This window comes from Xenopus tropicalis, chromosome 7, assembly GCF_000004195.4.
Source record: "Xenopus tropicalis strain Nigerian chromosome 7, UCB_Xtro_10.0, whole genome shotgun sequence".
In the NCBI taxonomy this organism is placed as follows: Eukaryota; Metazoa; Chordata; class Amphibia; order Anura; family Pipidae; genus Xenopus; species Xenopus tropicalis.
The window spans coordinates 112,875,280-112,891,814 of NC_030683.2; the positions used below are offsets into that span (position 1 = coordinate 112,875,280).

General features: G+C 42.0%; 2 protein-coding genes across 3 annotated transcripts in view; one reads left to right on the top strand and one right to left on the bottom strand.

Moving 5' to 3' along the window:
* Positions 1 to 16,535, bottom strand: part of pih1d1 (PIH1 domain containing 1) — a 506,577-nt gene that overhangs the window by 181,624 nt on the left and 308,418 nt on the right. The gene's annotated exons all lie outside the window — the stretch shown is intronic.
* The window catches only part of LOC100496635 (excitatory amino acid transporter 2), a 55,064-nt gene that overhangs the window by 30,812 nt on the left and 7,717 nt on the right, over positions 1 to 16,535 (top strand). The window contains exons 3-5 of the mRNA XM_018095739.2: positions 10,094 to 10,246; positions 10,861 to 11,111; positions 14,192 to 14,375. Of these exons, the coding sequence (XP_017951228.2) occupies positions 10,094 to 10,246; positions 10,861 to 11,111; positions 14,192 to 14,375 (588 nt within the window). The remainder of the gene's footprint in view (positions 1 to 10,093; positions 10,247 to 10,860; positions 11,112 to 14,191; positions 14,376 to 16,535) is intronic.

Genomic DNA, 16,535 nt, shown 5'->3' on the forward strand with positions numbered 1-16,535 from the left:
TCAATTAAAGTAGGTAAAGGTAGATGAATGTTACCTTTGATTGAAGAGACGACATACCCGTTAGCCCTTCTGCCCAGAGTCTCTATGCGACCGGCACAGGTATTGAGGGTATATGGTGATGCATCTCCCTTGATGTTGAAAATCTCAAAGAACTGTGGTCTTGCAAGAGATCTGTTGCTTTGGTCATCAAGGATGGCATAAATCCTGATCGCCTTCTCTGGTTGTCCTTCAGGATATACTTGTACTAGGCATACCTTGGCACAGCATTTGGCACTGCAACCTTCCCCGCAGACTTCAGTGCATGAAGTTGAAATCTTTGGTGAAGCTGGAACATGCCCCTGTTCCTCCCCGCCATGAGTTGAGGCAGGGGTTGGAGGCTGCAGATTATCAGGAGGAGGAGTTGGATGCATTGCCGCAACATGCTTGTCACTATTGCACTCTGCACACTTAATAACCGCCTTACAGTCTTTTGCAAAATGGTCTGAGGAAGCGCAGCACTTATAGCAGACCCCACACTTCTGGAGAATCTCCTTGCGCTCCTGTAAAGACTTTGCCCTGAACCCACGACATTTTTTAAGCGGGTGTGGTTTCTTGTGAATTGGGCACTGACGATTGGGATCCTCAGTTTTCCCAAAAGAGGAAGATTTGTCAGTGTAAGAGACTGTGGTTGGAGGAACTTCTGTCTTTCTGACTGACACTGTTCTCCGCAACTCTTTGTGTTTAGCAGCTGCATTGTCGTGCTTTGAAAATGATGAAGCAGGAGGGTTAGGCTCACTGAAGCTAAAACTGGGATCATTCTTGGTCCAGGCATAGTCACTGATGAACTTGCAGAAATATGAGAATGGAGGAAAAGATACATTATATTGTTTCTTGTACCTTGAGCCCGTTGTGGCCCATTTCTCTTGCAATCCGTAAGGCAGCTTCAATACTACTGGGTTTACACCATGTGCAGTGTCCAAGTAGCTGAGCCCTGACAGGCGAGGATCTGCCTTAGCTAACTCTAGCTCCATCAGAAGGTCACTAAGTTCTTGCAGCTTGCGATTGTCTTTGTTAGTTATTTTTGGGAAGTTTTGCAGTCTCTTAAACAAGGCATTTTCTATGGCTTCAGAGCTCCCATAGGTTTGCTCAAGCCTTCCCCAGGCCGCAGCAAGGCCTGCATCTGGGTAGTCAACATGTACAGCTCTAAGTCTCTTTACACGATCAGCAGACTCTGGACCAAGCCACTTAATAAGTAAGTCAAGTTCCTCCTTGGCAGTGAGGTTGAGGTCAGCAATAGCAGCTTTAAAGGTTGATTTCCAGGCTCTGTAACTCTCTGGACAATCGTCAAACCTTGAGAGACTGATATTTATGAGCTCACGACGTATCATATACCTGGCGAAGTCAGATAAGTCTGATCTCTCACTCTTTGGTGCCTGAGTAACTTGTGGAACCCTGGGGTTGTATAAGCTTTCTGGCGTATAAAGGTGAGATGAACCAGGATAGAATGAAGTGGCATGAGCATTCAGCAGTGGTTTAGTCTCTAAGGCCTTTGCTGGCTGTAGCTTACTGCTGCAGTCCACCTGAGTGATGGTAGGAGGCAGTATTTTGTGCTGTGTGACAATGTCTGTGTGGCTGACCTGTTGCTGTGCCGGCATTTGCAGCTCTGCAGGTTGGGCACTGTAAGGAACAGCGGTATTAGAAGTGACAGGTATAAGAGACTGACCTGTACTGTGGGTTGCAGGGGTTGTCCCTGGACGTTGCAAGCTTGGTTCTTTGGCATTAGATGCATCCTGGTTTAGTACATATTTACTTGTGCGTTCAACAGGATCTTCAGACTCTGTTGGAATAAGGCAGTCCTGATCATGTACTCCTCCCAGTGCTTGTTCAAGAACCTTTAACCTCGCAATAGCTGAAGCCTTTTCTTTCTCCATTTGAAGAATTTCTAATTCGGCTTCCATTTCTGCCTTTTTACGGGCAGCTTCTGCTTGCTGGCGTGCGGTCTCAGTTGCAGCTTCAGCCCTAAGACTTGCCTCTCTTTTAGCAAAGGAAACTTGCACCTTAGCTGCTTCTGCATTGGCGCGGGCCTCTATAAGCTTGTCACTCAGTGCTGATTTCCTAGAGTGAGAGGTTTTAGAAGATCTTGATGTAAGCTTTGATGACGTGGATCTGTGAGACCTGGTCTCTTGCAGGTGTGCAATCCTGAGCTCTGCCTTCTCTTTAGCACTTAGCACCAGAAGGTCTCTCTCTTGATCTAAGGCCTCAGTTTTGCTCAGCTCTGCTAAGGATTCCACTATATTAGTGTCCTTTAAGAAGGAAGTATACTTAGCGGACAGACGCTGATAACGCTCATAGGTGGAAGATAAGCGATTTATACAGTCTCTTAAATCAGCTGCGTCATTATTAGAATATGAAAGAACTGACATGCAGCGTACAGTTCTATTCCATAGGTCTGATAAACTGCTTGACAACTCATCCCTTGTAGCCTCATAGTTTTCTCTAGACTTTTGAGATGGTTTTATTATACGCTTGGATCTAACACTTTGCTCTGCAGTATGTATGGGATTTTCTCCCTGGATGTCTGTGAGCTCTGGTTCATGGGGTACTTGCTCAGATTCACCTGCAAACGAATGCACAGAGCCTTGCTGGGACATTTTGCACTTTTGGTGAAAAAGGTTACTGTCTCTTTAAGATGCTTATAGCAGTGGTAGGTGTGCAGGACAAACTGCAGTAGTGTTATAGCAGGACCAAGATAATGTGTTTAGCCAGTTATAAAGGATATACGGCACCTTAATATTCACAGGGTACAGACTGCGCTTGTACAATCAGGCGCTTGCAGGGAGTTGTGAGCTGGCATTAAGCTTGGGTGCAGACTGAATATAAACAGCTGCCTGTGAGTGGGGACTTGATGGAACAGGCACTCTGACAGCAGGTTATGGAATTCTATTTCTTTTGACTATTCTGACTCCAATTGCTGTGATAATGGCTGAGTTTCTCCTGAGACCCCTCTCCCTGGGCCTGTATGGAGCTGGGCACAGTCACTGTGGGCAATCTTTGCCAGATAGCAGAACTCACCAGACACTTGGGATCCACAAAAGGTTGTTTATTTGTTGTGGGTTAACAAACGTTGGGGGTGGATGGACAAATGCTGGAGGTCAAAAGAAATATGCTTTCCCAACCCCTGGAGTAGCTCCTCACACATAGAAAGCAGGAACATGAATGGCATGATGGGAGGAACTGACGTCACACATAAGGAAGGGAATGGGAGGGTATACAGACTTAGAAGTAAACAAGTTGTAATGCTACCTTGGTCACTAGGTGGCAGCATAACAATGAAAACACATATAACCCATTAACTTTAAAACATGATATACATTATTAACTGCTGGGGCAGCACAACACACTTCCCCCTCACCACTGTTATACAGTCAAAGCTGTACAGGAACCCACAATATACTTGGGATAGGAACTTGTACTGACATGTCGAGACACGAGAGAAAAGGAATTTAAGGCAAGCAAGTAAGCAAAATTCCCATTTTCATGTCCCTTCCATGTCAGTACACATGGGATCTAGCAAAGCAATCCCATGTCTAACAAAGGGTGGGAATGAACCTTTATCCCCTTCTAGAACAAGTAGATAAAAATGACTTTACAATCATTCAGTTCCAGTGCTTTAGCAACTAATGAATCTGAAAGAAATTTACAACAATGGGGAATGCTTGGCCCAGATGTTGACCTACGGACAGACTACAGCAACACTGCGGTCCTCTAGGCCTTGATTAGTTTTGATTGGCTATACCGGTCCTACTTCCTTGTGCAGATGGGCAATACTATCCATGTGTACAGATATGGAAGGGACGTGGAAGAAATAGTATTTTTAATCCAGCTCTTTTATTTTCAATAAAGAATACAAGTTTACTGCTCAGAATTATTATGGACAATTCATGAATATCATAGGTTCCTGTTTTTCTTCTTAAAAGCACTCATTCTAAATCATTTACTAACCCACGAATCCGAATTGGAAAAATTCCGATTGGAAAACGAACATTTTGCGACTTTTTCGTATTTTTTGCGATTTTTTCGGCGTCTTTACGACTTTTCGGAAATTGTCGCGACTTTTTCGTTACCAATACGATTTGCGCGAAAAAACACGAGTTTTTCTTAGCCATTACGATGCGCTCGTATCTTGTTGCGACTTTTTTGTATTGAGCGCTCGTAAGCGGCGGGCAAAACTTTCAGACTTAGCATGATTTTGGAAGCCTCCCATAGGACTCAATGGCACCCTGCAGCTCCAACCCGGCCCAAGGAAAGTCTCCCATAGGGCTCAATGGCACTCTGCAGCTCCAACCCGGCCCAAGGAAAGTCTCCCATAGGGCTCAATGGCACTCTGCAGCTCCAACCCGGCCCAAGGAAAGTCTCCCATAGGGCTCAATGGCACTCTGCAGCTCCAACCTGGCCCAAGGAAAGTCTCCCATAGGGCTCAATGGCACCCTGCAGCTCCAACCCGGCCCAAGGAAAGTCTCCCATAGGGCTCAATGGCACTCTGCAGCTCCAACCTGGCCCAAGGAAAGTCTCCCATAGGGCTCAATGGCACTCTGCAGCTCCAACCCGGCCCAAGGAAAGCCTCCCATAGGGCTCAATGGCACTCTGCAGCTCCAACCCGGCCCAAGGAAAGTCTCCCATAGGGCTCAATGGCACTCTGCAGCTCCAACCCGGCCCAAGGAAAGCCTCCCATAGGGCTCAATGGCACTCTGCAGCTCCAACCCGGCCCAAGGAAAGTCTCCCATAGGGCTCAATGGCACTCTGCAGCTCCAACCCGGCCCAAGGAAAGTCTCCCATAGGGCTCAATGGCACTCTGCAGCTCCAACCCGGCCCAAGGAAAGTCTCCCATAGGGCTCAATGGCACTCTGCAGCTCCAACCCGGCCCAAGGAAAGTCTCCCATAGGGCTCAATGGCACTCTGCAGCTCCAACCTGGCCCCAAGGAAAGTCTCCCATAGGACTCAATGGCACCCTGCAGCTCCAACCTGGCCCAAGAAAAGTCACCATACTGAAGCTTGAATGAATCCGAATCTTTCGTACTCGGCGTGAAGGCTACGAAAAAGTCGCGACTTTTCGCGCAAGTAGTAACGCTACGAAAAAATCGCCACATTTTGCGCAACATTCGGAATGGCAACGAAAAAGTCGCGACAATTTTCCGAAAAATCGCCAAATACCAATCATTACGAAAAAAACGCAATCGGACGCATTTGGCCCGTTCGTGAGTAAGTAAATGTGCCCCTTAGTAAGATGACACTAACACTATCTAATGTCAGCTACAGGCGGTGCTGACTGCACCCAGATGTAATGGTATTCACTTAACAATATTGTCTAGTGGTTATACTCTCTTGCAATATATTAAATTAATCTATTACAAATTCCTTAAAAGAAAAGAAAAATTGATTTAGCAAAGCTAAACATGCAAAGGTTTAAAGTGAAAATATACTTAAATAATATAAATTGTTCCACTGAGCACTTTTGCAATTAAAGTTCCTATTCTGTTTTGAGCAGTTCCTGAGATATTAGCAGTGTAAATACACTACTAAAACCAAGCTTTGGCTCAGTAGCTATCTTTCCAGCAACACTGGGATTAGTTGACTATGTGGGCATTTGTGATCCCATAGGATCTGGAAATCTATAAGCTCACATTTAAAATGAAAGTGCTCTTAATGTTCCCTGTTCTTCACATTATAACACATTAAATACAAATCTCGTCATTTCTTTAGAATACAATATTTTCATCTTAAATTAACCGGGCTATTACTGGAAATATTTGCATACTGCCCATATCACCCTTTGAAGATATTGGGGACATTTACAAAGCTCTTGGGCTACTGGGCCCAAGAGCTCACCCCTGAGAGCTCATTCAGGCAGTACACCCCCCTGGGATTGGTTGCATTGCCTCTGGCCTTTCGGGCATTGTTTCTATCTACTGTTTATCCCCTTTCCTAATCTTTTGGCTTCTTCCGTATTTCTTCTCTCCCTAAAAGAGAGGATTAGCCACTGATCAGAATACTAGTGGGAGTTTAGCCCAGATGGCCCTCATAAGAATCTCATTGTTTCTTTAACATCATTCTGTAGAAATAAAATTAAAGTCCACATAATCCCCCGAGCTGCTGTTCCTTCCTTCCTTCTGCTTCTTCTATCTCATGTATTGCTTCATCGCTAAATACAGTATATCCCCTCACTACTTCTGCATTCTGATCATAATGAAACCTTATTGCATGAGTTATCAGTTTGCTTCCTGGGTATTTTCTGCTGTGTTATCTTATTTGACTGTAAAGCTATTTTTGAAGTTTTTACTTTGCTTCCGTATTTAAATTATGATTACTTTACAGCTCAGGACTAGGTATTTTTCAATTAAAGTAAGAAAAATCATTGCCACAATACGGGGCGTCCTTTGTTTGCTTTTGACACAAGTTTTTTCCCCCTATGCATTGCTCATAAATACAGGTATAATAATGAGTGTGGATCTTATAAGATTTAATTCCCTTTATACAGTCATTGCAGTTATATGTATTTGTGGGGCTCCATATTGCTTTTGTTAGCCATTACAGTATAAGGTAGTTTTGTTATTGTGTGTATAATATTCTGCTTCTTTATACATGTCCTGGGGCTGTCATATTGTTGTACAAAAAATTAACATTGATTTAGGCTGTTTAGGTACAATTTAGGTTAGTAAATTGTACATAAATGGCCACAACTTGCAATCACCAGCATATCGTTACATGTAGTGGTGAGCGAATCTGTTCCGTTTCGCTTCGCCAAAAAATTTGCGAATCTTTCAAAAGATCGGCGAAAAGACGAAAAATTCACGAAACTGCGAAAATGTCGTGTAAAAAAAAAAATTGTCACCCGCAGGTATTATTTTGTTGCGCGGCTTTTGTTTCGTCGCCCGCGGCTATTATTTTGTTGCGTGGCTATAGTTTCGTCACCCGTGGCTATTATTTTGTTGCACGGCTATTATTTTGTTGCAGGGCTATTATTTTGTCACCCGCGGCTATTGTTTCGTCGCCCGCGGCTATTATTTTGTCACGCGGCTATTATTTCATCGCACGGCTATTCTTTTGATGCCCGCGACTATTCTTTTTTGACGCCGGTGACAATTTTTGGACGTGCGGCGAATTTTTCCCCACCAAATTTTTTTAGCCATTTCACGAAACAATCCATCAATGGCGAAACGCGGAAATTCGCCGCAAATCCATGCCTGGTGAAACATTTCGCCCATCACTAGTTGCATGCTCTTCCATTGCATGCAGCTCACACTGGTGCAAAAGTGTTTAGATAAGTTGAGGCAATTCAGGGACACTTTTATAAATAAAAACATGTTGCAGGGTGACATTTAAATTAAATTACAGTGAGCGCAGCCCTTCTAGCTGTGCCCCCGATTTTTTTATATGAGCTGGTAACCTCAAAGGGGTTGTTCGCCTTTAAATTAACTTTTAGTATGACATAGGCATTAATAATTCAACTGGCAATTGGTTTTCATTTTTTATCATGTTTTTCAGTTATTTGGCTTTTTGTTCAGCAGCTTTCCAGTTTGGAATTTCAGCAGCTATTTGGCAGCTAGGTTCCAATTTAAAGGATACTGTCATGGGAAAACATGTTTTGTTTTGTTTTTTGTAAACACATCGGATACTAGAGCTTCTCCAGCAGAATCCTGAATGGAAATCCATTTTTCAAAAATCTAAGCAGATGCTCTAATAAACTTTAGTCACACTTTACTGCTGATCTGCAAGTTGGAGCGATATCCCCCCCTCCCAGCAGCCAATCAGCAGAAGAATGGGAAGGGAGCAAGATAGCAGCTCTCAGTAGGTATCAGAATAGCACTCAATAGTAAGAAATCCAAGTCCGGCTTGGGACTCCTCCAGTTACATGGGAGTAGGAGAAACAATAGGTTACCTGAAAGCAGTTCTAATGTGTAGCGCTGGCTCCTTCTGAAAGCTCAGACTCACGCACAAGGCACCTACACACCAATATTACAGCTAAAAAAAAACATTTGTTGGTTCAAGAATAAAAGTTTAAATGGCAGAGTGAATTATTTGCTATGTAAACAGTGTAATTTAGAAATACAAAGTACCCCATAAAAATCATGACAGTATCCCTTTAACTAAGCAACTGGGCAGTAGTTTGAATAAGAGACTAAAATATGAATAGGAGAGGGACTGAATATAAATATAAAAAGCTGGAAAGATGTAGCAGAAGGCAAATAATTAAAAACTGTAAAAAATATTGAAGACAAATTGCAAAGTTGCTATGTATCGGACAGTCTATAACTTTTAGTTAACTTTTGTGAACCACCCCTTTAAAGCAAGTGCAACTGTGGACTTGGTGACCAGCACTGCAAGTAAATTCAAACCCATTTAAAGTGTGGATTCTCTGCCAATTTTAGTGCCATGCTTTGTTCATAGTCATTGTAAACAATGACATACAGTAACTAGATATCATATTAAGTGGCATATTAAAGAATCTTACCAAACTGAAACATATATATCAGTAAATATTGCCCTTTACATCCCATGGGCCACCATTTTGTGATGGGCTGTGTGCTCCCTCAGAGATCAGCTGACAGGAAATAATGCAGCTCTGACTGTAACAGGAAGTAGTGTGGGAGGAAAAGGCAGAACTTTGTCCATGAATTGGCTGATGGGGCCTAGCATGTATGTGTGCCCTTGGTTTGTTTCTGTGCACCACATATGATCCCAGGGGGCGGCCCTTAGTACTTAAAATGGCAATTTTCTATTTAGGATTACCCAATGGCGCATACTACTAAAAAAGTATATTTTTATTAAAATGTTTTATTTAGATGAAGCAGGGTTTTATATAGGGCTATTTTATGTGATATATTTTTGTAGAGACATACATTATTCGGAATATAGTTTTACTTTTTTGGGGGACACAAATCGAAAGCATTTTATGGCCCTCTGAGCTTGGTAAACAAACTACATATTGTCATTCTTATATAGCAAAGTAGCCTTAATACTATCCTATAATCACACTGTGCCTGGATGTGTGGCAGAGATCCATCTTGTTGCAGATGATAAGGCCATCAGAAGTCTATGCAGCTCATTTGAGCTATTAAATGTATAGATGATAATAATATAAGCATCCTTAGAAATGATAGGAGGTCATGGCTTCAGGGTGCCACAAAGATCTGAAAAAGAGATTCACTGTTAGAGGCAATTTATATAACCTCATTTAACCTCTAGACCAGGAATACCAACCACAAAGTGTTAGTGGGCCACACAAGCATGAAAAAAGTTCTTTGAGAATGCCAAATAAGGACTCTAATTGGCTATTTGGTAGCCCATGTGGACTGCCTGCTCTGCTTGGCGTAAAACTGCCTCTGTGTTTCCAAAACTTGCCTTCAAGCCAGAAATTTAGAAAAAGGAGAACCTACATTGAGGCCACTGGGAGCAACATCAAAGGATTGGTGAGCTACATTTTACTCACAAGCCTCTGGTTGGGAGTCACTTCTCTAGACCTCCCCACACATACTACTAATACAAATGATACACTGTGCATGGGCTTTTCATTCTTTGTAAAGAAAATGTTAATTTAGTACCAAGACCAAGCATTTTTGTTCAAACGTTCAAGGAAAGTGAAAACCAGATAACTAAGTATTTATGGGGTTAGGAGTGGGGTATCTCTAAATCTATAGGTTTTCACACCCTGGTCATCAGCCCCAACATGGACACAGATTTACTGTATTTTATGTAGAGTGCTTCATTTGTTGGAATTCCCTTATCAGGGGGAATGCCAGGGAAAAAGGAAACAGCCCAGATGAAGGTAGGACATAACCTATATATATCTGGAACAGGGATCTACAATATGTGGTTTAATTAACGCTTTGACAGTGCAACATATGGACAAACCCTATGGAGACATCTCTCCAAAATAATAAGGCAGTTTCCCCTCACCAGTTAATCTAAGGGATTATCAATTATATGCTGAGGTGTAGGTAAAGACACCATTTTTGGTTGGTACTTATTCTCCTCAGCAGGTATCATGCCTTGTCTTTTTGGAACTACAGGATTTTACTGTTATTATACGTGTTCTTGACCTTTTCTCTCCCTCTAGGTGTACTATTGGGCTCCCTTTTTGGCTGCCTCCTTCGTCTCCTTCCTCCTTTGGATAGCAATATTCTGATTCTGATATCATTCCCAGGAGACATTCTCATGAGAATGCTGAAAATGCTTATTTTGCCTCTGATCATCTCTAGCTTGATCTCTGGTAAGACAATGTTATACTTATAATTATACACAGATCTTTCTTATCACTCCCAGAGGCATGATGGTAATAGTGAAGATCTGTGACTCCAAATTTGTCACTATAGCTAAGGGATCCCCAGCCTTTTTTTAACTCGTGAGCCACACTCAGATGTAAAAAGTGTTGGGGAGCCACACAAGCATAAAAAAGTTCCTTGTGGATGCTAAATAAGAGGTGTGATTGGCTATTCGGTAGGCCCATGTGGACAGCTGTCCTACAGGAGGCTCTGCTTGGAGTTAACCTGTGTTTCTGTGCTTTCAAAATTTGCCTCCAAGCCAGAAATGTAAAAATGGGTACCTACTTTGAGGCCACTGGGAGAAACATCCAACATGAACCACTGGTTGGGGATCACTGCTATAGTTCCATATTTATGAAATCTTGATCAGCCCTTTCCCTGCTGTCAGTGACTAATACTGATTGTGCTCTTGGCTGCCGTAGGTGCTTAAATGAATAAATAAAAATGATGACATTTAATATTTATCTTTGGAGACATGGTTCCTGTATCTCCAGACATGAACATTTCTAACCTAACACTTTGAGGGGATTTAGAATTTTATAACATTATTGACCATCAACAGGTCTGGCTGGTCTTGACGCCAAGTCTAGTGGGAGGATGGGTACTCGTGCCATGGTCTATTACATGTCGACGACAATCCTAGCAGCAGTACTTGGGGTTATCTTGGTTCTCTCCATCCACCCTGGCAATCCCAAACTGAAGAAACAGGTCAGCATATCATCAAAGAATGAAGAGGTTTCTAGCATTGATGCCTTCCTGGACCTTATAAGAAACCTCTTTCCAGAGAATCTGGTACAAGCATGCTTTCAGCAGGTATATTATCATTTTACCATTCTTTCTTCCCCATACTGAAATATGAAGTATCCTACTGGCTAGGATTCTTGTTTTAGTTTCCATTTGACTCCAAGGTGTCTCATCTAGTCAACATTAAGTGACTTGCTTATATTGGAAATGTTACCTTAATCTATAGGACAGTATTTAAAGGAGAAGGAAAGCTACTGAGGCATTTTATTGCCAATAGATTAACCTCAACAGTGCAAGCTAGAACAATATTTATTCTGTACAAAGCTCTACCATACCTGAGTTAACAGCCCTAGATGCTCCCTGTGTTTGTTAAAGATAGCAGCTGCCATTTAAAGGAACAGTAACACCAAAAAATAAAAGTGTATAAAAGTAACTAAAATATAATGTGCTGCTGCCCTGCACTGGTAAAAGTTGTGTGTTTACTTCAGAAAGTCTACTAAAAATTCATATAAATAAGCTGCAATGTAGCCATGTGGGCAGCCATTCAAAGGAGAAAAGGCACAGGCACATAGCAGATAACAGATAAAACACTATTGTATTCTACAGAACTTATCTGTTATCTGCTATGTAACCTGGGCCTTTTCTCCTTTTTTCCAGCTTGAATGGCTGTCCCCATGGCTACACAGCAGCTTATTATATAAATTATAGTAGTGTTACTGTAGCAAACACACCAGTTTTACCAGTGCAGGGCAACAGTGCATTATATTTTTGTTACTTTAAAGCTCTTTCATTTTTTGGTGTTACTGTTCCTTTAAGTTTGTTCTTAGCAACTTCTGTGCTGAAGCTCTGGGTGATGGTAGCTCAAATTACAGCAGAGAGAGGAGGGGGAGAGAGTACAAATACATGGCTGTATTTACATAGACCTTTCTGATACAGCCTAGGCTTTTTACATGGGGTTTGTTTTAATGGATTGTAATAAAGACTTTCTGATAAAGCTAACCTAATTTTAAAAATGTAAAAAAGTACACTTTAACTGCTTACCAAACAGTTATCCTAAAACAGTAGAAACAGAAGTATTAAATGTTAAAGGAACTCACCTACAGTATAATCATTCCAACTATCTGTATATGCTGAAACCAAGCACCTGCTGCACTAATACAACTAATACAAAAGATTGAATCCAAACTATTCTCCTCCTTTTGTATTACAACAGAGAACCCAATATTGGCTATGAAGCCATTTTGCCAAGCACATGGTGTTTACCACCTATATCACAAGTATAATTACATGAAAATAAGTTTATTAATACTTAAAAAAAAATTAATTTGATTTATGCAGATATTGCTCTATCTATATTAACCAATTAAGTTCATTGCCTCATTCAAATTCATTAGACTAAGTTAATAAATGTATTTAAACTACATTACAATATACAGGTATAGGATCCCTTATCCAGAAACCCACTATACAGAAAGTTCCGAATTAGGGAAAGGCCATCTCCCATAGACTCCCATAGACTCCATTTTTTAAAAATGATTTCCTTTTTTTCAGTAATAATAAAACTTTACCTTCTACTTGATCCCAACTAAGATATAATTACCCCTTATTGGGGGCAGAACAGCCCTATTGGGTTTATTTAATGGTTAAATGATTCCCTTTTCTCTGTAATAATAAAACAGTACCTGTACTTGATCCCAACTAAGATATAATTACCCCTTATTGGGGGCAGAACAGCCCTATTGGGTTTATTTAATGGTTAAATGATTCCCTTTTCTCTGTAATAATAAAACAGTACCTGTACTTGATCCCAACTAAGATATAATTACCCCTTATTGGGGGCAGAACAGCCCTATTGGGTTTATTTCATGGTTAAATGATTCCCTTTTCTCTGTAATAATAAAACAGTACCTGTACTTGATCCCAACTAAGATATAATTACCCCTTATTGGGGGCAGAACAGCCCTATTGGGTTTATTTAATGGTTAAATGATTCCCTTTTCTCTGTAATAATAAAACAGTACCTGTACTTGATCCCAACTAAGATATAATTAATCCTTATTGGAGGCAAAACAATCCTATTGGGTTTAATTAATATTTTAATAATTTTTTGGTGGATTTCAGTTACGGAGATCCAAATTATGGAAAGATCCCTTAACCGGAAAACCCCAGATCCCAAGCATTCTGGATAACAGGTCCCATAACTGTATTACAAAAGTGGAGGGTTCAGTTAATTCATGAGCTACTGCCAGAGTAAATAGCAGTAGCTCACAAATTAACTTAACCCTCCCCTTTTGTAATATATTGTAATATAGCGTAAATACAAATGTATATTACAATATATTACAAATAAGTTTATTAATACTTAAAAACAATTCATTTGATTGATGCGGATATTGCTCTATCTATATTAACTTGGCACTTACGTACCTGATAGCGGTTACATGCTCTTAGTCTAATGAATTTGATTGAGGCAATGAACTTAATTGGTTAATATAGATAGAGCAATATCCGCATCAATCAAATGAATTGTTTTTAAGTATTAATCAACTTATTTTCATGAGCTCGGGTTCTGTTGTTTTTTAACTTTTTTATACTTTACAAATTAAAGGATAAGTTTTATGTTAAAAACACTAAAGGTTTTTGTAATTATATTCCCCTCGTTCTCTTTTCTCTCTCCTATTTTATCCTCGTGTCCTCTCTTTACATACTATAATATCTATTTGTTACTTTTTTTCGTAATATTCTCATACAGAAAAGGCGCTGGTATAGCCATAAAAGTACAAATGGCTGGGCAAGCAGTAGGGCTACTGGGATTTTTCCTGGTACTCAGGTGGGCCAGTCCAACATTGCTAATATAATTAATATTATTCTAATGATCCTTACTAGTGCCAGCACATTCTCAGGCTCTTTAAAGCCATAGTGAAGCTGTTTTCATATCACAAGGACACACACTTGGGTCCACTTAATGAGATGCCGGTTAACCTACCAGTATGTTGATCTAAAGAGAGAGATGGCCAGATGCAGGTAGATGTTGCAATTTATGAAAAAAGAAGACAGAAAGGCATCGACACGCTCTTGATATAGCACATTTAAATAAGGCATATCAAACCTATTCTGGTACCTAAGATGTAAACTGGTTTTATCTGCAGATTTCGACCGTTTCCAAGAAAGTTCCTGTTGCTCCCTCACCACTTGAGCTTATGAAACCAGAAAATATTTCCAGCATGTTTAGCAACATATCTCAGCCTAACAGCAGCATGGCTGAAATGGACACTGAGCCACTCATGGTAACACAGAAGAAGCTGGAGTTTAAGAGTGGCATGAATGTGCTTGGTAAGACAATGTTTTGAGTACTCTATTGAGGTGGAACTTTATTGGAGCTGTGCTTCCAGCTTTACCCTAGCCCTAAATTCAAACTGTGAATTAATATATGTGATTTCTTTACAATTTACATATCTATTATAGCAAAACAAATAAGACATTTACTGTATATTGCCTATTAATTCCTTGGGACCCATTCAGATTATAGGTTTTGTGGATCTCTATACAAAGGAGCCACTAGATTACAGGTTGATCTGTCAGTATTACCTTTCCACTTACTCAGCAACAAGAATTTGTTTAAGTTACAGTTCAGGGCCCCTAAACACAAGCACATCAACACTAAGGGGCTGTTTTACTAATCCACGAATCTGATGGGAAAAATTTGGATTGGAAAACGAACATTTTGCGACTTTTTCGTATTTTTTGCGATTTTTTTCGTCGGCGTTACGACTTTTTCATAACCATTACGATTTGCGCAAATTGTCGCAACTTTTTCATAGCCGTTACGATTTGCTCGTATATTGTCGTGACTTTTTCGTATTGAACGCTCGGAAACGGCGGGCAAAGCTTTCAGACTTTGCATGATTTTGGAAGCCTCCCATAGGACTCAATGGCACTCTGCAGCTCCAACCTGGCCCAAGGAAAGCCTCCCATAGGGCTCAATGGCACTCTGTAGCTCCAACCCGGCCCAAGGAAAGCCTCCCATAGGGCTCAATGGCACTCTGCAGCTCCAACCCGGCCCAAGGAAAAGTCTCCCATAGGGCTCAATGGCACTCTGCAGCTCCAACCTGGCCCAAGGAAAGTCTCCCATAGGGCTCAATGGCACTCTGCAGCTCCAACCTGGCCCAAGGAAAGTCTCCCATAGGGCTCAATGGCACTCTGCAGCTCCAACCCAGCCCAAGGAAAGTCTCCCATAGGGCTCAATGGCACTCTGCAGCTCCAACCTGGCCCAAGGAAAGCCTCCCATAGGGCTCAATGGCACTCTGTAGCTCCAACCCGGCCCAAGGAAAGTCTCCCATAGGGCTCAATGGCACTCTGCAGCTCCAACCCGGCCCAAGGAAAGTCTCCCATAGGGCTCAATGGCACTCTGCAGCTCCAACCTGGCCCAAGGAAAGTCTCCCATAGGGCTCAATGGCACTCTGCAGCTCCAACTTGGCCCAAGGAAAGCCTCCCATAGGGCTCAATGGCACTCTGCAGCTCCAACCTGGCCCAAGGAAAGTCTCCCATAGGGCTCAATGGCACTCTGCAGCTCCAACCTGGCCCAAGGAAAGTCTCCCATAGGGCTCAATGGCACTCTGCAGCTCCAACCCGGCCCAAGGAAAGTCTCCCATAGGGCTCAATGGCACTCTGCAGCTCCAACCCGGCCCAAGGAAAGCCTCCCATAGGGCTCAATGGCACTCTGCAGCTCCAACCTGGCCCAAGGAAAGCCTCCCATAGGGCTCAATGGCACTCTGCAGCTCCAACCTGGCCCAAGGAAAGTCTCCCATAGGGCTCAATGGCACTCTGCAGCTCCAACCCGGCCCAAGGAAAGCCTCCCATAGGGCTCAATGGCACTCTGCAGCTCCAACCCGGCCCAAGGAAAGTCACGATACTGAAGCTTGAATGAATCAGAAACTTTCGTACTCGGCGCGACGGCTACGAAAAAGTTGCGACAATTCGCGCAAATCATAATGGCTATGAAAAAGTCGGGCCATTTACGAAAAAGTTGTAACGGCTACAAAAAAGTCGCGACAATTTACGAAAAAAATCGCAAAATACCGATCATTACGAAAAGAAAGCATTCGGACGCCTTCGGAGCGTTCGTGGATTAGTAAATGTGCCCCTAAGGGTTATAAAATTGCAACCCTTGAAAAATAACTGATAAACGCTAAAGACTGAGTGCAAATATCCCTGTCCACAACGAGAAGGAAAGCTGCTACCGGCTTAGGCATGCATGATAATGCAAGCTTGCTCCCTAGTGGAAAGAAAACCCCTTTAAAGCTCCACTGACACCAATAGCCATTGCCAGTTTGTTGGCCTCATTCCTGCTGGTGGCTCTGCCCCTGGCAGGTCCCTTCTTCCTTGTTTCTTTTGTTATTTGGTATTGACCCTTGCCTGCTTGATCTTACCTGAACTCTACCAGCCCTGAACTGATGCATGTTCTTTGGAATTATTTGCCCCCTCTGCCCCCCC